At 36.0% G+C, this 23,509-nt stretch overlaps 3 protein-coding genes and 1 pseudogene across 3 annotated transcripts; 1 reads left to right on the top strand and 3 right to left on the bottom strand.

The window, feature by feature from the left end:
* The first annotated feature begins 9,540 nt into the window (after window positions 1-9,540).
* Window positions 9,541-12,291, top strand: LOC125206096 (putative late blight resistance protein homolog R1B-16). The gene has a single exon (XM_048105399.1). The coding sequence runs from the start codon at window positions 9,541-9,543 to the stop codon at window positions 12,289-12,291; it is 2,751 nt and encodes a 916-aa protein (XP_047961356.1).
* A 5,689-nt stretch (window positions 12,292-17,980) lies between these two features.
* LOC125206095 lies at window positions 17,981-20,923 on the bottom strand (annotated as a pseudogene).
* Window positions 20,924-21,630: 707 nt separating this feature from the next.
* LOC125206094 lies at window positions 21,631-22,556 on the bottom strand. The gene is made up of 2 exons (XM_048105398.1): window positions 22,119-22,556; window positions 21,631-21,738 (listed from the first exon to the last, which is right to left on the bottom strand). Exons 1-2 carry the CDS (start codon window positions 22,554-22,556, stop codon window positions 21,631-21,633), a joined length of 546 nt encoding a protein of 181 aa, XP_047961355.1.
* LOC125206092 lies at window positions 22,556-23,275 on the bottom strand. Its single transcript, XM_048105396.1, has one exon. The coding sequence runs from the start codon at window positions 23,273-23,275 to the stop codon at window positions 22,556-22,558; it is 720 nt and encodes a 239-aa protein (XP_047961353.1).
* Window positions 23,276-23,509: the final 234 nt, after the last annotated feature.

Raw genomic sequence — 23,509 nt, 5'->3', positions numbered from 1 at the left:
ACACCCACTACATGCACTACACATACCTCACGTACTTCACACACTACACACATTTCACACACTAAACCCACTATAAACACTAGAGACATTTCATACACTACACACAATACACACACTACGCACACTGCACGCACTACACACACTTAACACACTACACATATTTCGCACACTACACACATTATACAATATACACACACCACACAATATACATAAAATACACACATTATACACAAAATACACACATTCCACACACTACACAAAATACACAATACACATAAAATACACACATTCTACACGACATACACAACCCACACAAACTGCACATGCACACACTGTGTGTAGTATGTGTATTGCACTGTGGTGTGTGAAATGTGTGTAGTGTGTAATGTGTGTAGCGTGTGTGTAGTGCGTGTAGTTGGTGAAGTCAGAAGTGTGTGTAGTGCGTGTAGTGTGTGTAATGCTTGTAGTGCGTGTAGGGTGAAATATGTGTAGTTTGTGAAGCGTGTGTAATGTGTGTAAAATGTGTGAAGTGCATGTAGTGTGTGAAGTGTGTGTATTGTGTGAAATTTGTGTTGTTGGTGTAGTGTGTGAAATATGTGTAGTGTGTGTAGACTGTGTGTAGTGTGTGAAATGTGTTTAGTGTGTGTTGTGGATATATAGTGACTCGTCTAATTTTATGACTATTTGAAATTCCAATATTTTGATATGGAAGTCAAATTGTGGAATTTAACGCTCCAATTCCAATTTCAGATTCCCAAACACACACGAATCATGTATTTACGTGACTTTGAGTTGGAGAAAATCATGTATTAGTATATATGTTGACATCTATGCAATTTATTTTCTTTTAATAGTTATAATATATACTCCCTTTGTTCCATAGTAGTGGAGACATTTTCTTTTAAGCACGAAGATTAAGAAAAATTATATTAAGTGATTTAAGTAAAAGAAGAATAAAATAGAAAAGGGAAAAGGTAGGAAGATGAATAGAGAATAAAGTAAGACTGTAAGAGAGAGTTAAATAAGTGAGAAAATGTGTTGACTTTTACTAAAAAAGGAAATGCCACCACTATTATGGAACGTACAAAAATGGTAAAATGTCTCCACTATTATGGAACAGAGGGAGTACATATCAAGATGAATTTGTAAAAGGTGGTTGAGTGCAGTGTTTAACTAAGCTAAGTGGCTGCCAAAATTGAAAAGAAAGCATGTACTTGTTGTCTCCCAAACCCTATTACCCAAGGTGTAAAACCAATGGATAAAAGCTTACAACCAATGGTCCTTTCACTTAACTTCTAAAAGCGGATATCTCTCCTAAATCTACACCATAAGGCACGAAAATTAAGTGAGAGGAATGACTAATTGGCTGCCACACAACTAAGCAAGAGAAACACAAAATGAACACTTAAACTACCTAATCATCCATTGAAAACATCAAATTAATAGCTGAAACTTAAAACACTTAAACAAGATGAAATAATGCTCAAGAACACTCAAACATGGTGGAATAATACTAAGAAAACGAAACCCAGACGACGAAAATCACGAGATAAACCGGCAATCTTGCACACACGTTTTTCCCTTCCATTTTCTTCCACAAATTGAAACACAATCAAGTAAATAACTTAGAGAAACTGATTTAAAAGCTTTGAAAGAAATTTTAACAAAACAAGAACATAACCAACTCCAGAACTAAACAACAAGCTAAAATCGAAAATCAAACAAGAACTAAATACACAAACACTTAGAGAAATTACTACTTGAAATGAGCTTTTACAACAAGTACAACAACAATAACTAAAAGTGAAAATGGTGTAAAAGAACTCCAAAGTTTAGAACAAGCAACCTGAGAAATAAACACTACTACTAAATTACTACTACTTCAACCCATGGAGAACAAAGATCTTGGCAGCCTTGAAGTTGAAATCTATCTTCTTAAGGAAGAGATAAAGTTTCCTAGAGAGAGAATAAACTAAAACCAGTGTTTTAAAAACCGGTTTGAACCGTTCGGTCGGACCGGTTAGACCGCGAACCGGTGACCTCTCCGGTCCGATTCACCATATAAAACCAGTGGAGCATTGTACCGTGCCGGTTGGACCGAAAACCGGGAACCGGTTACCAAATTTTTTTATTTTTAAAAATTAATTAAAAATTAATTTAAAAAAAAATTACACCAAACTTTCATTTCATATTAACCCATACTTGTATTGGGCCTATGAATTTATAAAAACTAACTAAAAATATCATGTCTTTCTTTATAGAAGTATTCCACAAGATTGTTTTTTCATTTTTCAATGTGGGATGAAAAGCTTGTTTTATAGTCATCTTTTACAATCTTTTGCCTTTACTTTTCCAATGTGGGATGTAGTTTGTTTTGTTAATATGTACTACTTCATATTATATCAACTATCAATTTAAAACTAATTGTATATGTATAATTAAAAGCTATATACATATTTTATATCATAACTAAAATTAATAAATCTTAATTAACTTTCAAATAAAGTTTTAATTACTAATGCTTAGATTGAAAATAAAATAACAGGAATATATAATGGAAGAAGTGTTCATAACATGAAAATTAATACGTAGTATAATAAACATATGAATATGTATTTTTACATTACTAGTATTACTCGTTAAGAATTGGTATATATATGCTTTACCTATACTTATATATCTATATATTATTTGAAATTAAATTATATATTGCATTAATGCTTGTTTATTTACATGTTTTGAAAACAAGTGTTTTATAATAAATAGGTATTTAATTAATGGGTTGGGTTAGTGTGCTAACTAATTACAGTAATAACTAATAACTTTCAATTCAGTGTATTAAAATTATCAATACAAAGACATAATTATATCAATACAACATGTAAATTTAAATATCAACACAAAGACATAAGTTTATCAACACAATAAGATTGATAAATTTATGTCTTTGTGTTGATATTTTTAACATACAAAATTGATATTAGTTATTAGTTATTACCATAACTTAGTTAGTATTTGATCACACACCTTTAATTATATACTCATATATGTATAAATGCTACAGTAAAACGGTTAGACCGATGGTTCGACAGGTTGGACCAGTTGAACCATGAACCAGTAGCCTCGCCGGTTCGGTCACCGGTCCGGTTTTTAAAACATTGACTAATACTAAACTAAAGCTAAGAATGATAAGTGACTCAGTGTTGTTGGAAAGTCAAAAGGGTTTTCAATACATATATCCAATAAAAGATATTTTCCTTTCTTTTTTACTCTCCAAGGGCTGAAATGGGCGTGTGTAGCATGTGAGGTTTGTCCTTGATAAGTGTGTGCAAGTGGTTTTAATCATTTTTCAGTCGGGTTCAAACTGGCAAGTCCAACACGCAGTTTGGGTCTTCCGATTTTTTTTTCCAATTCTTGCACATTTTGCCTCCTTTTTGCATCACTCAACATAAATGCCTTTCTACAATGCCTCCAAAGCATAAGCTCAATTCCCTGCCAAAATAGCATCTTTTCATGCAAATATTCAACTAATAAGTGCGAAAAGTGATCACATCCGAGTGACGAAAACTAGCCTATCGTACACTAAAAAAATTGTTCTCAACTATAATAATTCTAGAAATTACGTTAATAATAAAAACTTGAATTGTCTGTTTTTCTATAACTTCTACTCTCTCCGTCTGCGAATAGGAATCCCGGTTCATTTTTTACTATAAATGGTAGGGATACCAATCGGGCCGGCCCATCGGGCTTCGGGCCTGACCTACTCGGGTTGCGGGTCAATCGGGTGCAGACTAATTGGAATATTGGATTGTGATTTCTTTCGGGTTATAAAAGTTCAATCCTAACCCTAAAAGCTCGGATTTTGGGCTAGCCCAGTCGGTTAATCGGGTTACTACCGATAATATTAACATTCGATCAATCCAATAAACAATGATGAAAATTAGCTATACTCATAAAATATAAAATATTTAATTATGATAAATTTGAGATATATGCTCAAACTCAATCATAAACATGATCAAATACTAATATTGGAGATATTTTGTGAAATTTTAATGCATGTTTTAGAAATTTAAACATTTTTTATGTGAATTTGAAAATTTTAATTTATTTATTAATTACCCCCTCCGTCCACGATTAAGAGTCTCATTTCTAAATGGTGCGGATTTTAAGAAATGTTAAGAAAAGTGGGTGGAAGAAAGTTAGTGGAATAGGGGTCCCAGTGTTAGTGGAATGTGGGGTCTCTTTACATTTTATGATAATTATGAACCGGGACTCTTATTCGTGGACGGACCAAAATGGAAAAATTGGACTCTTATTCGTGGACGGATGGAGTATTATATTAATAAAAATTCAATATACAACTTTTATATTTAATATAAAATTGAAAGTTATATTTTAGTGATCTATATTATACATTTAATCAATGAAATGTCGAATTAGGAGTAAAAAAATAGAGTATTGAAATTTTATCGGGTTTTCGGGTCTAGCCCTAACGGAATGAGGGTTATTCGGGTGCGGGATAATCGGGCTTAATTTTATCGGGCTATAAATTTTCAACCCTAACCATATAAATTTGGCGGACTATTCGGGCCAGCCCATGAGTTGCGGGCTACACCGACATCCCTAATAAATGGAGTAATAGGGTCCTACATTCAACTAACTCATTCCACTCACATTTCATTTAAAACTTGTACTCCTTCCGTCCCATTGAAGATGACCCACTTTCCTTTTTGGTATGTCCCTATCAAGATGAGCCATTACCAAAAATGGAAACACTTTTATCTTTACTTATTAATAATGCTCTTCATTATTGACTAAGCACCATAATAACAAATAAATTATTAATCATTTAAAATTTTACAATAATCTTGCAATAAAATCTATAATTTGGTGTGCTTCATGATGATATATCAAATGAATGGTAGTAAATAAAATAACAAAATAAATTTTTCGAATATAAGGAATAGTTTTACAGTTAAATTTACTAAATATATATTGCTGTTTTCTAATCATGAATAATATTGACAATAATTAAATTAGTTGAACACGTAATTTGGCGAATAAAGTGTAAAAATGAGAGAACGTTGTCATTAGTGGCGGTTCAAAAAGACTTGATGATTTCATGACAAATATAATAAATATATAGAAAAAGATCTATGATCAGATCCCTTAGAGAAATCTTAAAGCGCCTATCAGCAGATCCATCTCAGAGCCTATCTCCCTACAATCAGAATCCATCTCAGAGCTCATCTCATTTCAACATCATTACTATTTTATTTCACTTTTAATTGTTGATGTAAATTAAAAACAACGTAACATATGACAAAAATATATTTCATTTTAAAAACTAAATAGAGCATAAATGTCTAAAAAATATAAATAAAATTACATAATAAATTCATTCTTCGATATATTACAATATTGAAGAGAAATTAAAAGACATTTCTAGCGAGAAAAAAATGTGAAGTAGATCATGTGGGTGTGTGAAATGAAGGAGAAGAGATTGGGGTATTTATAATAGGAGAAGAAAATTAAAAAAATTAATTTTAAAAAAAAATATGAACGTCGGCTCCGCCATCGGCCCGAGCCTCCGCAATCCATCGCACGGCCGATGCGGAGCCTATATGCCAGGCTGGGGCGATTGATGGGACATGGGGCGAAGCCGTAGGGGATGAGCGATAGGCCCCCTCCCCACAATCGAAGCCTATGAGACCCGATGGGGGGGCCAATCGCTTGGCCCTTGCGATCGGCCCCCATTGCTAGTGCTCTTAACACGGGACTTCACACTTGAGAGGCAAAAAGGTATATACACCTACTGCACTAGTATTGGTGTTTGGGTAGGCATATACTCCCCCGTCGTCTCATATAAATATGTCATATTTCCTTTTTCACCTGTCCCATACAAATAGTCCATATCCATTTATGGAAACTTTTTTCTCCTTCTTTACTTTATTATTTATGGGCTCCACTATCCCGGCTCCAATTTGTAGCGCTCGCCGGTGCTATTGACCGTGCAGCCTATCGCCACTATCAATCGTCTTCTCCGATCATCAATCAAGCCAGAGACGACGGCGCCTCCAGACACGTCCTCTCTCTCGCGCGCGGTTTAAAGTCACCGCTGTTCACCGTGCTTCGCCGCTCCTGCTGTACGAAGCTCCGAACAGCCTTCGCTTCTCACGCCGTCGCTTCGCCGGAAGCTTAATTGTTGATTCGATTATGGATGTGGAAGTATTAGGCTTTGCATTATCAATTGTGTTGGATGTGAACTGATTTTTAGTGAGAGAAATTGCTACCTCTGTTTTCGCTGCTGCTGTTCGCGTTTGTCGCCGGAGCTCTGTGTAGAATGCAGAAAGTCGACTATTTTAAGGTTCATCTTCGCGATTTTCGCTGTTTTTATCAAAATCCTTGAACATTTGGGGAAAAATCTGAAAAGATTTCTGCTCATTTCAATGCTGAATTTCGCTTTTATATCGCGATTTAAGGAGAGATCTCGCATTTTTTTTTATTTAATTCGATTTATGCCTCTCTGCTTCGCAAGTCACTTGCATTTGCTCGTTGACATAATAACGTTTGTTGGTGACATAAATTATATAGGTCGTTGACATAAATTTTATGAAAAATGTTGTTGACATAAATTATATGTAAAACATTGTTGTTGATATGAAATATATGTAAAACGTTGTTGTTGACATAAATAATATAGGTTGTTGACATGAAAATATCTGTTGTTGGCATTAATTATTTGTAAAATGTTGTTGTTGACATAATAGTTGACATAAATAACGTTTGTTGTTGACATCGTAGTTGACATAATAGTTGACATACATAACGTTTGTTGTTGACATCGTAGTTGACATAATGTCTCAGTAGTTGACATCACGAGAAAATGACAATTATGCCCCCTAGTTGACATAATGTCTCAGCAGTTGACATCGCGCGAAAATTGTGAATGAGTGGTTGAAAATGCATCTTAGTTCTCAATTATGCCCAAAAATCTCAACCTAACAATACCCATGAAAGGTATTATCTATTTACCTTCTCATAAAGTGAAATATACTCTTCTTAAAAATAACACATTCCAAAGAGAAATAATATATAAAAAGGTAAATCATATTTTTAAAATTAAAATAATAGTACCAAACATTAAAATCCACAAAGTGTAATACCTTCTCAAATACCTTCATTTACCTCTCCACTTGGAGATGTTCTAATTGACGTTATCCCTTCTTATTTTACCTCTCCCCTTGGAGAGGTAAAGATACCTCTTTAAAGGACGGAGGAAGTAGTATTTTTATCAACTATGTCTTGCGATGTGGTCTTGGTATTGTATGCCGGTGCATAGAGAGTAGTAGTCTTCTCCGAGTGTTAACAATTGTTTCCTCCGTCATGTAATAGGAGTCCTATTTGATTATGACACGAGTTTTAAGAAATGTAAAGAAAAATAGATTGAATAAGTTAGTAGAATATGAGTCTCACCTATATACATTAGAGCATCGACAATGGATGCCCGATCTCAAGCTCGATCGTCCGAGATCGGGCTCAGGCATCCATTGCAGATGTCGGGCGTGCCCGAGGACGACCGAACATTCGGTCGCGACCGATCTCTCACCCGATCCATCGGGCGTGAGATCGGGCGCCCATTGCGACAAAACGCCCGAGCCCGATCTTAAAAAAATAAAAAAAATATTTTTAATTAAAAAACCGATTTTTAATTCTAAAAAAACGATTTTTAAATTAAAAAAATCATTTTTTAACTTGAAATAAAAAACTATAATTTCACAACAATCCATACTAAAAGACGGATCCATGAATTAGTGAAAGAATATATTTTGTAGAATATAATCCTTCACACTAAATGAGCAAGTTTTGCATTACTTGAGTAAACCTTTTATAGATAGGTTTTCAACTCCAACTTTCATTGTGATTTCGATGTGGGACAAATGGTAGTTTTATAGATAGGTTTTCAACTCCAAATTTCTTTGTGATTTCGATGTGGGACAATTAGTTTTACACTTAAAAGAGAGTTTTTTGTTGCTTTATGTAAAAATTTGTTTGATTTCAATACATAATCTATGTTTAGCCTAATGGTAAATGTATCTTGTAAAACTATAAAGGTGTGTTCAAGCCCCAAACTCAACATATTCTTTTTATTTTGACCTTTATTATTATACTTTTCCCATTTTATTCGATTAATGTAAGTGTTTTATTTAAATTTATTGTGTTCTATAATAGTGTATTTATATTTTTCTATTTTTTTATTTGATTAAAATTAAATATGAAATTTATAAATTCTTTTTTTAAAATTAAGTAATGCATGATTTTCATTTAATTTAGTATTTAATTTTTCTATTTATAATATGTGAAAATATAAAAAAAATAACATTAAAATTGAAATGAAAAATGGATAAGAGATAGGGCATCCACTAGGGCTCCACCATTGCAGAAAGATAGGGCATGCTGATGTGGCAACCATTAGGGCTCTCTCACTAGGGCTCCCACTAGGGAATCCATTGTGGATGCTCTTAGTTTTATAACAAAATGTCAGTGGAATATGGGTCTACTTATGGTATAAGTGAAATAGGACGCTTCTTTTGGAACGAACCGAAATGTCAAAACATGACTCTTATTGTGGAACAAAGGGTGTACTACTATAAATGTTGATGCAGAAATCGCTTGGGTTCGTCGATCAAACAATACTTTTGCATATGTTCTAACTCGTAACTCTTGCAAGTTTCTTGCTTTGATATTTTAATCATTTATTGTTGACTACTTTTATTCGATAGTTTGCTTTTTCCCATCTAAAAGATTTAGTTGAATACTTCCCCTAAAAGTACTAGCTCCGTTCCATATTAATAGTCATTTTTCTATTTTTAGAAAGTTCTAATATAAATAAGTATTTCTATTTGGCAAAATATAATAATTCCTTTTACTTTATTCTCTCTTCATTTCTCTTTCTAATTTATTCTCTTTTATTTTATTTATCATCAAATTAACACATTATTTTTAAACTCTGTACTGAAAAAAAAACTCAATTAACAAGAAACGGAGGGAGTATTCTTATAAATATCCCAGGTTGCTTATACTAGAATATATTTGGATCAATAAAAAAGATGTTATTTGAATATCTCTCATACATAAATATTCTTACAGATATGCTTTTTATTTGCTCCATTATAAAAGCACTTCAAAATACTTCAATAATAATAATCTTAGCTAATTTAATTTTTATTTCGTATATTATTATAAAATTAATAATAGTATATAAAAATATAATTTATACTATTTCATTAAATTTTTCCATCCATTTTAATTTATATTTAAAAAAAAGTAACTGAGTGAAGTAAGTCAACTAAGGATGGACAAAAGGGGTATAATCAAGACAAAAGAAATGAAATATAACACCTGGCATATCCTTTTAAAAATTGCAACTTGGACTTTAATGTTAACCACTTGTTTGTACCAAACATATCCACTACTATTGTTCGTTCTTTATTATTGTGTTAGTATAAGCTACATATTCTTTCAGAAAACACCCTGATGGCAGCTTATGCAGCCCTTGTTTCACTAATGAATATGATAGATTCCATCAAAAACCATCATTCCCCTCCCATCTCTCTCCACAAACCCCAAATTCAGTCTCTCATTGAATATGGTATATTCCTACTGGAATTTCTCCAAGCATACAAGTCCCCTGTTCCTAACCACGACGAAGCAGATCCATTGGAGATGCGTATTGCTGATGCAGCTTATGCGGCTGAAGATGTTATTGAATCTCATATTGTCCACAAAAATCAGCTCACTAGATCCATTAAAGATGCAACTTATGCGGCTGGCAGATCCGAAGTAACCAAAATCAGATGCTCCTTCAATTGCTTTCGAGGTACCAAGGATTCGAGAAATGTCTCATCAAATCATAATGATGATGACGATGATGAACCGAACAAGTTGCATCAAGATATGCAAAATGTGATAGAAGAAATGGATCGGATTAAGAGAGTGGCTATGGAGACCAACGCAGAGGAGGTGGTGGTGCTATGTGATCAACGGCGTAGATCTGTCTCTTCTTCCATTGGGAGGAAGAGTACTGGCACAATGGTATTCTCTGATCATGTCTTACATGGGATCATGGAAAAGCTCGTTGCGGATGAACCTGGACGCCAAGTCATTCCCATCACAGGAATGGGCGGGATAGGTAAGACTGCTCTTGCTCAAACTGTTTATTCGCAACAAGTTATTAAGGAGCGATTTGATATTTGTGCTTGGGCTACTATTTTTGAACATTACAACACGAGAGAAATTTTATGTGAACTTGTTTCTCAAGCCACTAACAAAGACAAGAAACAATTAAGTGAAAGCAGTGAAGAAGAATTAGGATTAGAGCTCTACCAATATTTGTCGGGTAAGAGGTTTCTAATTGTAATGGATGATATGTGGAATATTGAGTCTTGGAATGAGATACAATATTTCTTTCCTAACAACGAGAATAACAGTCGAATAATGGTGACGACTAGGCTATCACAATTGAGCTCACAATTAAATAGTCATTATAGCCATCAAGTGGAATTTCTTGATGAGGCGAGCAGTTGGATCCTATTATCCAAAATAGTGTTTGGAGATGAACGTTGTACTCTTGAATTGGAGAAAATTGGAAAGGAAATTGCAAACAATTGCAGAGGGCTCCCTCTATCAATTGTTGTAGTGGGTGGTCTTTTGAAAAATATGGAACAATCACAAGAATGTTGGGCAACAATAAGGAACAACTTAACTTCAGTAGTAAATTTGGACAATGATCAGGATTGCTTGAAATTGTTGAAAATGAGCTACAACCATTTGCCCGTTCACTTAAAGCCTTGTTTTTTATACATGGGGGTGTTTGAGGAAGATGATGCGATTAGCGTCTCAACACTCGTCAAACTGTGGGTTTGTGAAGGATTTCTTAAACCAATAGATGGGAGAAGTTTGGAAACAATTGGGAAAGGGTTTGTAAAGGATTTAATAGACAGAAATCTCATTCTAGTTGATGAATTGGGATCTACTGGAAACATAAAACTAGTTAAAGTTCATGATTTGGTAAGAGACCTCTGTCTAAACCAGGCCAAGAAAGAAGGGTTCTATCACGTGATAGGAGAATATAGTCCTCGAGGCGTAAATATCCAACGCCGCATTGTTATACGCAAGACTATTTCAAAGGATAAACTCCTTGATGACTTGCAATGTATGTCACATGCTCGTTCCGTTATTTGCGAGCATGGGAAAGTTCCATTATGCCAGAATTTTGAATTGTTGAGGACAATTCATGCATACAAATTCCGTACATTCGAATACGAAAGATACGTGAATTGCCTTGTGTCTGGATATGTTAACTTGCGACAGCTCGCTGTGAAAGCTGCTAACATGTCCTCAATATTTTCTTCTTTCAATCACTTTTGGAATTTGCAAACATTGATTGTTTCTTGTCCATGTGAGTCTATTGGGCCTACTGAGATGTGGAAAATGCCTCAATTGAGGCATATAGATTTTGGAAGAAGATTGCTTCTCCCGGATCCTCCGAGTGATGCTGGAGTCATGGAGAATCTAGTGGTACTTGAAGGAGCACTTAATTTTAAGTGCGATAAAGAAGTGGTTAAGAGAATTCCCAATATCAAGAAATTGAGGATAAGATATTCAGGGAGCAAGGGAATGGACGATGATGATTATTATTGTTTGAGCAATATTAAATTTCTATGTAAATTAGAATCTCTTCATATATCGTCTTGGTACGATTTTAGTGGGAATGCCTCTTTGTATAAGATTATCTTTCCCCGAACACTCAAGAGTTTGACTCTTGATATGGAAGATCACTTTGAATGGGAAAACGTATTGCAAAAGATAGGTTCGTTGCCCCTTCTTGAGAAGTTCAAGTTGTGGGAAGGGTGTTTTGGAACAGGCAAGTGGGAAATATTTGATGGGCAATTCCCTTGCCTCAAATACTTGGGATTGTTTTCGATTCCTAGCCTGAAACAATGGACTGCTGAAGCGAGCTCCATCTTTCCACGACTGGAGAAACTACGTCTTTTTCATATAAATGGATTGAAGAATATCCCGTCTGAAATTGGGTACATACCGACGATCCAAAAAATATGGATGGATTTTTGTGGTGAATTAGTCGTGACATGTGCGAAAGAGATTGTAGAAGAACAAATGTATTTACAAGGGGACGATCTTCCCTTTCTTATTCAGGTTCGGCTTCCGCGTAATAGAAATGAAGCATTGTTGAATTTGGCAGGTCCTAACTTTGAAGTTGTATAATACGCCATTTGTTTCCTAAAAATAGAAACTCTTTATTTTTTTGTCCGTTTTCAAATTTGAAACTTTTCAATTTAGGAGATGGATCCAACAATCTACTAACACTAATTCGATTGTTTTTTCTTAAAACTCGTATCGGGTCAAAAATCCACTTGTATTGGTGGACGGAGGGAAAATATCTTAATCTCCAAGCCAAATTAAATTGTCTCCGTTATAATGGAAAAAAAGGAGTATTAGATATCTTTAGATGCTAATTTAATGGAAACATTAACATTTTAAACAAAATATTTCAACCGTCTCTTAAAAGTATGAATATTTGATTCGACACGGGTTTTAACGTATAATTGGTAAAGTAAGACAGAAATAAATGATAGTGTAAATAGTATTAGTGGAAAGTGGGCTCCACATCATTAGTAGTGTAGCGTAACGATATAAGTTGTAAATAAAATGATGTGTAACGGTAATGCGTTGTTTAACTTTTTCAAATTTAGAAAGTTCATACATACTTTATATTCTTCCGTCCCATAAAAATAAGGATATTTTCATTTTTCATTTATTTACAATTTATATCACTAGAGCCCACCAATAAATACTAATAATAATGTGGCTCTCACTTTCCACTACCAGTATTTTAACAATAATTTTCTTACAATAATTTTCATTTATCTCTCTTACTTTATTAATTATGCATTAATTTTTGTGTCATTCCAATTATATGTATTTTCTTGAAATGGAGGGAGCATTAATTATTTCAAGACCATGATATATTTTCTATTTAGTCATCTATCATATCTATTTCCTATGGATTTGAAGTACACCTCATTCCATCTTTCGTCGCCATACCTTTGGACCTTCCGCCTCCATGTTGCTATCGTCGCCCTATTATTCCTCAATGTTGGAGGCGGAGCTTCCGGCGTGGTGGGGTTTTGACCCCCTAGACCCCGTCTCGGCCCTCAAGCAATAATCACAACACCCTTTACCAAACTGCCCCCTTTTGACTCACCAAATCAGGTATAGTGAGTATGTGGAAAAGGAAATCAACGCTGTTGTTATCGATAAGCAACTTTATGGAATTCCCATTAGAATTGTTGTATTAAAATGACAACATACCACCAATGAGGACCCTTAGATTTGGGAGTTGATTCAATCTTAGCCTGCCACGTGCCAGACTTGCTTGCTTATGCATCGCAGATTGCTTGAAACCATATGCCGAGTTGCTTGCCTATGTATCACAGATTGCTTGCATATGTATAGCACATTGCTTGCCTAAATTGTCATTTTAATTATGGTGTTACCATAGTGCTTTGATTTCATATCGCAGATTGCATACTTCGTTATTGTCAAGTGGTCACTTTAAGATTTAAGACTGGTGTCATCCTAACACACCTTGTAACACCCCACTTTTTCGAACCCTAATTTTAGAGCCAAGAATTTAATTTCGTAATTTATGACTTAGGGGACGTGAATTAATTGAGGAACGAAGTTATGACCGAGTCGAGTTTAGGGTTGCGTTGGAAGTTTGAAAAGTCAAACTTGTTGATTATATGACGTGGCATGCGAATATTTGAATTTAAGGAATTATGTGATGAATTATGTGTTTATGGTTGAGTGGGATTATTAGGATATTTGTCCATAACCTTATTTCCTTGAATTTTCGAAAACCCCTAGCCTTATTGGAGAAAATCCTATTTTTCCGGATTTAATTTAATTCTTGGGATATTTATCCAAATTAAATCCAAAACCCAATTATTCTCTATTTTTAATGAGAAAAATCGGCACCCATAATTGTTTTAGGGTGATTTTCGAAAATCACCTATATTTGGGAAGGAAACATTATTTTATTTTTAATTGACTCCTTATTGATTTCCTTCCACACCTAAAATTAAATATTTTAGTTAATATTAAAAATCCATTCCTTATTTAAAAGGCCAAATACACGCCTATTCCTTATACCAATGGGGAGGATTTTTATTTTTATTTTGCTCCGTGATATTTTATTCTACTCCGTAAAATATACAAAACAAAATCTTGGCTAATTAAAAGCCATATATTTTTGGAAAATCTCCATGTTTGAACCCTAGATCCTTTTCTTCTTCTCTACTCCACAATATTTGTTTTAATTAATTGTGGAGAATAAAATCTTCCCAAATATTCTATTTAATTACCTAAAGATTTTATTGAACCCTATAAATAAGAGCAAAACCTAACCCTAACCCTCCAAATTTTCGTCCCCCACCCCATTATACACGCCCCCTCCCATTTTCCTTCTCTCTCAATTTTCTTATACTATTCTCCAATATTTCGTCATCTTTTGGAGAAGAATTGAAGTTTTATTCAAGAATCTTGAAGAACCAAGGCTAATACTTTGTTTCTACCGTTCGTCTTTCTCAAAAAGGTATTCTTATATTAATTCTTCCTCATCTAACCGATTAATCGGTATCCTTGAACCCTCATGCATCTTGATTGAGTGAAAGTGGGATAAAGGGGATATGGAATATATGTGTGCATGTGTGAAACCGTGCGTGCGTGTGTGGGTGTGTGTGTGCGTCGCGTGTGTGTGTGCATGTTGGCAAAATACTCTTGTGTGACATATGTTGATGATAGATCTAGAGTTAAGATGCAAATGAAATTTATATGATGGACTTGATTTTGATTGGTGATATTAAGATAAATCGATGGGAAAAGGGAAACGTGAGGCATGCATGATTTAGGAATTTATATTAGAACTAATACATGGTATGTACATATGTGGTAAAAAGGTGAAACCTCGGTTGCTAAGCAGGATAACAAAGGGAAAGAACATACTTGAAATCTAAGCAGTCGAGGAGGGATTTATTCTTAAACTCTCTTAATTCTTGCAAAAATATTGATTGGTGTTATAAGGGTGGTTTGAAACGTTATGCCATGCCTGTGTGGCGGGTGTTGAGCAAATCTAATTAATAAGATGGTTAATATGAACTTCGAGTGTAGTCGTGTCTTCATACATTGTAACGACCCACCCATCTAGGGTATATTAAATGCGGTGATCGTTAACTAGGCGGACTTAAATGCAACAAGATCATAGGCTACGGTTTCATTTAACGGAATTTTCCCTAAGTATTTAATGAGCAACTATCAATAAGAGAAGAAATAATGCCTTAGCAACGAGATTCATCGAAAAAGGGCTATCACAATTAACATTCCCAAAACAGCAAGGCCCTTAAGATAATCCAAAAATATCATGTCTCAACAATATAACAAAAGAAGTAGTTCAATCTCAAATGAACAATAGTAAGTTTCATGTTTTCAGCGGAAGAAACCAAGAGAAGGTGAAGCTATATATGAAAACACAACTACACTCGAAGTACCATAACAATCATTTTATTCAATTAATCTGCTCAACACCGCCAACCGCTTGTCACTGCTCAACCTGCACATAGGGAAAACACATGCAGGGCTGAGTACTATAAACATACTCAGTGGACTTATGCCGAAAATAATTTTATCAACAATAGTAATTATCATGCCAATTTCAAGTGTCCATCGGGGTTTTATCTTTAGAAAGTCCCGAGGCACCAAAATATATCCATTTTTCACATCGACGTTTACCATATCCTCATTCTACATGACAAGGAATGCGGCCGCAATCCAGGTCACTAGACCGGCCGACCCGTACGCCAGCACATCGGTCTAACATTGGTGTACACTAAACCAAGTAGAGTTTGCGGCTCTACGAGGATCCGAATTCGATTAAATCAATAGTGGCATAGCCACAAGGGATAGGCACGACAAAACAAATCAAGGCATGATAACACAGATCTCATTCTCATCAATAAATATTTAGGACGATGTCCTTATTTTAAAAGAAAAGCCCATCTCGTCGGCTTAGCTCGAAAGTATTCTCTTCTCCTTGTTTATCATGCTGAGAGCGCGAATTTTCACCTTTAAATTAGGCATATCACAAATCAGTTTCGAACATTGATTCAAAAATCATGCATGTTCCCACGTTTCCCTTTTCCCACTAATTCGTTTTAATATCACCGTTCAAAATTAATATACGATTATCATATCACTTTTATTCGCACAACAACTCCTGATTTATCATCAAATCGTGTCACGCATGAGTGTTTTTTCACACAACACACGCACGCACGCACAACACGCATACCGAGGCATGCATATACACACACACATGGTCACACACACACACGGTTTCACACACAAACACCTATTCATCCCAAATTCATCAATTGATCTCCCCTTCACTCAATCTAAATGCATGTGGACTCAAGAACACCGATTAATCGGTAGAGGAAGAAAGATTAATATAGAAAATACCTTTTTCAATAGAATGAACGGTAGAAACAAAGTAATAGCCTTGATTCTTCAACAAATTCTTGAATTTCAACTTCAATTCTTGGTAAAGAATGAACTTCACATTTTCCAACGACTTTGACCATTCCACGGCCACGTCATATTTTCCACATCTTTGACTTTTCAACGCCACGTCATATATTTGACTATTCAAATCAATCTCAATTCCACAACGCAACTAGGTCACAAAACAATCATGCAATTAATTCACTCATCAATAATTCCACATACCATAGCATTAAAGGCATTTAATGTGAAAATTTTATAACCCGAAAATTAGGATTCAAAAAGCGGGGCGTTACATACATGGCTTCACTTTCTCTTGGATGCTTCCGCTAAATTTTGAAACTCATTTTTATCACTTAGTCATTTTGAACCTATTTCTTTTTTTGGATTAGAAGACTGAGACATACTGTGTTTTGTTGAATTCATTCCAACCCTTGACTTTGATCGTCATTTATGCTATCTGTTCTTCATTGATTATTCTTATCAAACCGTTGACTTATTGCTTCGTTAGCTTGTTATATACCTAGGTCAAATCTCTTTAAATGAAACTCAAGCCTTGTTCTTATTGCATTTAAGTTCGCCTAGTTAACGACCGCCGAATTTATTATACCCTAGGAGGGCGGGGCGTTACACACCTCATTCCCATTAATCTTTTTTTTATTTATAAATAATAACTTGCTCTTCTTCTTGGATACTCTTCATTTCAATGGTGCATCCATTTATTTTTATAGAGCTACAACAGTTTGGATCAGTGCAGACGAAAGTTTTAGCTCTAATATCTGAATATAATTAATAATGAATGCGTTTCATATCCATTGAGAGTTCTCATCATACGTATGATTTAATTGATTATGGAGAGTTCTCAATTATGTGTTCATGGGGTTCTTTGGCTTTCCAATTCTTTGTAACCTACCATTCGCTAACTTAATGATGAACAAAAGTTATTACATGCATTTAAATTAGTCACGCATTCTTGATAATTTTTTGAAAACTCCCTTTTTATACATGCACATATATATAGATAGAGTAGATGGAGTCCTATTACTCAATTTGAGTATTTCCATAATCGCTTACAGTTTCTTTATATATAGGGTTGATAATTACCTAAAGAGGCTTCAATTGGTTTGTTATGTCTAATTTCGATTAGCTTTACGATGATGATTGATACGTATTTGACGAAAGTTGGGAGCTTTGATTTACATGAACGATCTACAACCTTGTTAAAAGAATACACATATAAAATGTGGATTTTTGTATATATCACTGTTTACGTACACTCAATGAGAGCATATTTTGACAAGCATTGCAAAATAAAGTTGAAATTACACATGTTTCATCTTTCCCTCCATAAATAACTAACTAATACTAGTAAGAAGGAAAATAAGTAGTCCTCCTGAATTTGTTGATACACAAGAAAGAGAAGATAATATCATGGAGGAGCAAGAATTTTAGAATTGGGAGTGGAGACACGAAGTTGATAATTGGATCCTCCCAAAGATGTGAGATTAGAAGTGGTAAGAAGGAGGAGTCTTTGATTCATGGAAAATGAGTGTGTAGTGAATGGAGGCACAACGATAGAGACAGTAAGAGAATTAGTAGTAGTAGCATTGATTGTGGGTTGAGGAAGGGTGAAATTAATGATGAGTAGTTGTCCATAGCCAAGCTGAGAATGAGAAGCCGGTGAAACGATGTTGGGACGAAGAGGAGCAAACTGTGGATCTAAGTATTCCGGGGAATAAGTATGGATTGTGAGGTTTGTGGGATAGAGCACCCCTGTAAATGTGTAATAAGCATTTGGATTGCTTCCACTTAAAAGAACACGTCCATTGCGAAGCAATATTGCATTGGAGTGGTACATCCGAGGTATAGAAGTGGCGTTCTGTGCCTCAAACCTGGAGCCGAGCTAATTATTGGGACGATAAACAAGGGGTGTAAGCATAGGATTACGCGCTATACCCCAGCCAGCTGTACCAGTAGTTGCTCCTGAGGATATACGCAACGGAAGCAGAACTGCAGAACCCGAAGTAGAATAGTTCCTGGGATCCCCACCAGGGATGGTAGGGTAATTTCTGATCACCACTCTCCTTACATAGTCGAACAGGATAGCTCGATTATTGGCGAAGACAAACATATTGAGCAGGACTAGAGTAGGCGTGCAGTACAATATGTGTCACTCGATCTAGACTTCAGAGGCTAGAAGATCATGAAACTTATCAGAAAGAGGTCGTTGGGTGTACTCTGTCCTTTCAAAAACCTCAACCCACTATACTATAACTTAGCACAGGGAAGTAAAGGATCGATCCCACGAGGAAGTAGGTGTTACGACACTGCATTTGAGGATGTTTTGGAAAAGAAAGGGGTTGGCTGCTGCCACGCAATTTTTGTGGGTCGAAAACTTAAAACTATTGGGTCTGAGAGATAAGCGAAACTTTACTCTACCTATTGGGTCTAATAGATCAGAAAAACTTTACTCTACCTATTGGGCCTAAGAAACGAAAGCGTACGGAACATACATGACTCAGAGAAAATGAGATATTTTAAAGTTCTAAGACAACTGGAGTAAACTTAACTAGACAGACTTTCCTAATTTGGACAGACAAGCATAAAGCGAAAAGCAAGACAAGTTTCCTCAAACTACCAGGGTCTGGAAAAGCATGCAGAAAAGTAAAAGAGACAAAGTAGATCGTACTGACAGGTCTAGCAGATATGCAGAAAAAGTAAAGTACATGCAGAAAAGTACTGACATAAAGCAGATCTGGTTCTAACTACCAACAACTTCATCTTCTTCGGGAATCAAACGAGAATAGCAGAGAAAACAGAGTATTAAACACCATGAAAACAAAGCAAATTCTAGATCTAGACTTAAAATGAGAAATTAAAGCCTAAACTAACAGATCTACGCTACTGGACCTAAAGGATGCAAAGAACAGAAAGTAAATAGCCATACTCATGCATAACGTAAACATCAAGCACCAAATGTGCGAAACTTCAACTCCAAAACACACCGATTCAACAAATCCAAACATCTCCATATGCAAATCCCCAACCTCTAACAACAAAACAATAGATCTCAACTCCAGACATCCAACAACAAACTAAGAACGAAAGCTAAAAACAAGAGATTAACATAAACTCAGAGATATCCAACCAAAAGCAGACATAAACTTCCATAATAACTATAAATAAGTCTGAATCCAGCAGATCAAAGCAAGAAACTAGAGTTGCGAAACTTAAAAACCAACAAGGTACTAAACGAAAGCAAATAAAATTGTTTCTTCGCCTCCACAAGGCGGTGTTACACAGCAAAATGACAATGACGACGATGAGAACCACGGTGGCCAGAATCCTCCATGTCCAAGTGCGCAGCAGTCGAAGATAAAAATTTGAAGTAGAGAACTAGAACTAGAGCTAGGAGAGCGTAGAAGTGGCTGTTCACGGATGTCTTGTTCTTCAAGGTCGAGCTCTTTATATATGTGAGGCTCTGATCCCTAGGGTATCCCTCTGGTGATTTTACGCCCTTGCCCTTTAGTAAGACTCTTTTAAAATAATCTGCTCTCGCTCCATTTTGCTCCTGTCGCCAACTTTTGATTCACCCAGGTCCGAACGGCGACTTCTGATTTTGCTTCAATTTCATCTCTTTTGCATCTGCCAGGTCCGGTAACAACAACTCCTGGGTCCGGCAAATTTATTTCGCACATGAACTCAATAACGCATATTAGCGCCTCAAATGCACAGAATTTTAACCCTAAACCGATGCATGAAACGAGCCTTATCACATATTCCCATCCACATTCAAGAAAACAAAGGGGTAGAGATTGTTTTCAACGGTCGGATCTCGGGTGTCCTTGAGGAAAGGCAACTCAACAGCTAGATCAGCTCCGAATGTTTTGGGGTAAAACTCGTACGAGAAGCGGTCACGTCCACCAAAAATGATCTGCCTTCCATCAGGTAAAACATGATTGGAAGCATACCATCTTCTGTGAGTGAGGACATTGCTAAATTCCTGCCAATCTCAAGAATTATCATTGCATGGTTTGAACACTCTGACCGTCGTTGAATCCTCCCGTCTGCATTAGAGAACCATCAGGCATGGCGGCTCCAGAAGAGCACCACTTCGACACCGGTTGTTTGGCAGGGAAATGTTTGAGGCTCCGAAATCAGTAAGGTCGAAGATCACAACACGATCGTTGTTCAGGAGTTGCATGTGCATCGCATACACCCCGATGTTCGACCGTAAAAGGTCCCACTTGCCCCCACCAGCACCAACAACAATCATTTGCAATATTGCTACTAACATCAAACTCAAACCAATTATTATCTTTTTCATATCCATCATATATTCAATTGAAATGAAATGTTTTTTCAAATTGAATTGAATTGATGTTTTCTCTCTTCACTCTTCTCACATCCTTTAAGAAATTCCTGTTTGGTCAGTTAGAATAGATCTAATGATGTCTGAGTTTCAGTTTATGCTCTGGTTCTCGTCGATCACACGAAGAAGATGAAGTTGTTATCCAACTTTTACTTTTCGACAGTTTTAGCAGAGATTGTTGGTTGAGGGATTTGGTCACCACTTTACTTTTACCTTTTGTCCGGCTATTTCAGCAAATTTGTATGTTTTTCTCTCAGTTTAATCCAGTTAGTAGTTGTCGAGGGTAGAATAGTTCTTAGCATAGTTTAGTCAAGTTGACCGGTTTAGACATAGTTAGTTTACTTGACCGGTTAGTTTAACTTCTTTAGTCCACTTAGTCAAGTAGGATAAATGCTAACTCACTTTGTATGCATGGCAGCAGCCATCCCCAAAATGTCGACAACAAATGTTGAAACACCTCATCTCTGTGGGATTCGACCCTTACTTCCCTTTACTAGTTAATTGTATTGTGGGTTAAGGCTTTGAAGGTTCCTCGTTCTAGAATTGTGCGCCACACGGCATGTAGCTGGCTTTAGGAGTCAGTCTTGATCAGTTAGATTTTCACTGCTTGATCAGTCTGTGCACCATTGCATGACAGGTGAAAGCGTGTCTGCTAGATCAGTCGGTTGATGTACTCTTGATAAGTCTGCGCTGATTTCCATATCAATATCGTGAAGCATCTAGAACAAGAGGGAGCACTTTCAGATTAACAAGTATGAATAGTTGTGCAATAAAAACTTTTATATCTGCATTAATCATACCACAATTTCAACAACCAATATCCTAAATGGCTAAATTAAACCCCAAATCACGTACGCAATTAAGATGTTGACAAACAAACAATTAATTTTTTATAGCATGATAGTAGTAGCTAAACTTATATTACAAACAATAACCTAAAACACATACATGAAGCATAAGGTGAAAACAAGTAGCAATAAACATACATGAAGCAGAAGGTGGAATCAAATAGAATTATTTAGTTGTGTGGATTGATTGTGTAGTAAGTTTGTAGAAAAGTGAGGCATAACAGAAATGTGGCGGCAAGAAGAGCCATAACAGTCCATGGGCTCCGAAAATTGGTATTGATGAGGTCGGCCAGCCATGTCTTGGCTTTGCTGTTGCAGTGCTTATCAATCTTCACCTCATGAAATAGACCAAAGTTTGAAAATCCATAAGTATCGATGCTTTTAAATATTTCAACCACTTCTTCATCATTCGCCAACTGGCTGAACAATATGCCTTTCTCCCGCAACATCTTTACATCATTAACATCGTTGATCAACGTTTTCATGAAATTGCAGTAAGATATCACGCCAAAGTCAGTATTGATGTCTGGCGACATCTCGAATGTAATAAGATTGGAGTAGGTCACTATGTCATCATCAGCAACGAGGAAGACAGGAAGGTGGAGTTGAGCGAACAAGCCGAAGGAGAAGAAGTTGATGTCTGTCAAACAATTTGAACTCTTCCGGAGATGAATGCCCTTTGCTTTCATCACCGACCGAAAAGGACGGTCCAAATGTTTCCACGCACTTGTTTTAAGCTTCTTCCGTGTCGGCCTTGGTTCCAAAAGAAACTTGAATTTTGTTGGGTCTCAACGAGGCGAAGGAAGGTGCGATGCAAAGCTTCGAGTAGGTGAAGAGGCTCTTCTTCTTTTGTCCATGAGAGTTGTGTCATCCTGTAATCCCCATAAACATAGTAGCTCAAGTACTCACACAACAATGATTGGTTGGGGTGTATTAAGGAGATGAGCCATAACGGAATCTGATTCTCCAGCATAAGCGTCTCACATGGCGCGAACATCATGGCAGACTTTCCCATACGTTCACTCATTTGGAAGTAAGTAGTATTGTTCCCATCCCTAAATCCATGCATATAGCATATGAGGAAACAGGCGTTGCGAAGCATCATTTCAGCCAATTCCTCGTCGGTGTAGCCATCTGCTCCACCATAGAAATGTCGAATTTCATAGATGTTGCTCATAAGGGAGCTTCGTCGGTCAGCGCCTCTGCAAAGCATATCTCGTAGCTCGTCCTTGAATGGTTCCACCAGATGCAATTGTGAACCCTTGCGGCGGTGGTGGTATGGGCCGAGGGAAACAACTACTGCCTCATAAATGTCGGTCTTGCCCCGTCGTCGCAGTTGAACCGGCACTCTGTGCAGCATGCGTCGCTGAGATTTAGGGATGTCGATAATGGCTTCTATGTCTGCCATGAATTTAAAAGCTAGATCATGACAATTTAATGGAATCACTTCGTATTATTATATAAAAGTGGCGATCATGTGTGAAATTGGCATAGATTTAAATAATCATTTAGCTTAAACATAGACTGAAATCATCTTTTGAAAAAAAGGTTAAAACTCTACACAGTACCCACCACTCCATTCATGAATTGTTCAAAGGTTGGTTTCAAAATATTCAATTTGTTGTCCTCTACTACTCAACCC

The sequence above is a fragment of the Salvia hispanica genome, chromosome 2, assembly GCF_023119035.1.
Source record: "Salvia hispanica cultivar TCC Black 2014 chromosome 2, UniMelb_Shisp_WGS_1.0, whole genome shotgun sequence".
Lineage (NCBI taxonomy): Eukaryota > Viridiplantae > Streptophyta > Magnoliopsida > Lamiales > Lamiaceae > Salvia > Salvia hispanica.
This window is presented reverse-complemented; position numbering and strand designations above follow the sequence as displayed.

What these genes read in the sequence shown, in the direction of transcription:
- LOC125206096 (XM_048105399.1), top strand. Translation starts at nt 9,541, where the DNA reads ATGGCAGCTTATGCAGCCCTTGTTTCACTAATGAATATGATAGATTCC.
- LOC125206094 (XM_048105398.1), bottom strand. Translation starts at nt 22,556, where the DNA reads ATGAAAGCAAAGGGCATTCATCTCCGGAAGAGTTCAAATTGTTTGACA. An exon ending in ATTTTCGGAGCCCATGGACT is followed by an intron (nt 21,739 to 22,118) that starts GTTATGGCTCTT and finishes CTCTTGTTCTAG; the next exon opens with ATGCTTCACGATATTGATAT.
- LOC125206092 (XM_048105396.1), bottom strand. Translation starts at nt 23,275, where the DNA reads ATGGCAGACATAGAAGCCATTATCGACATCCCTAAATCTCAGCGACGC.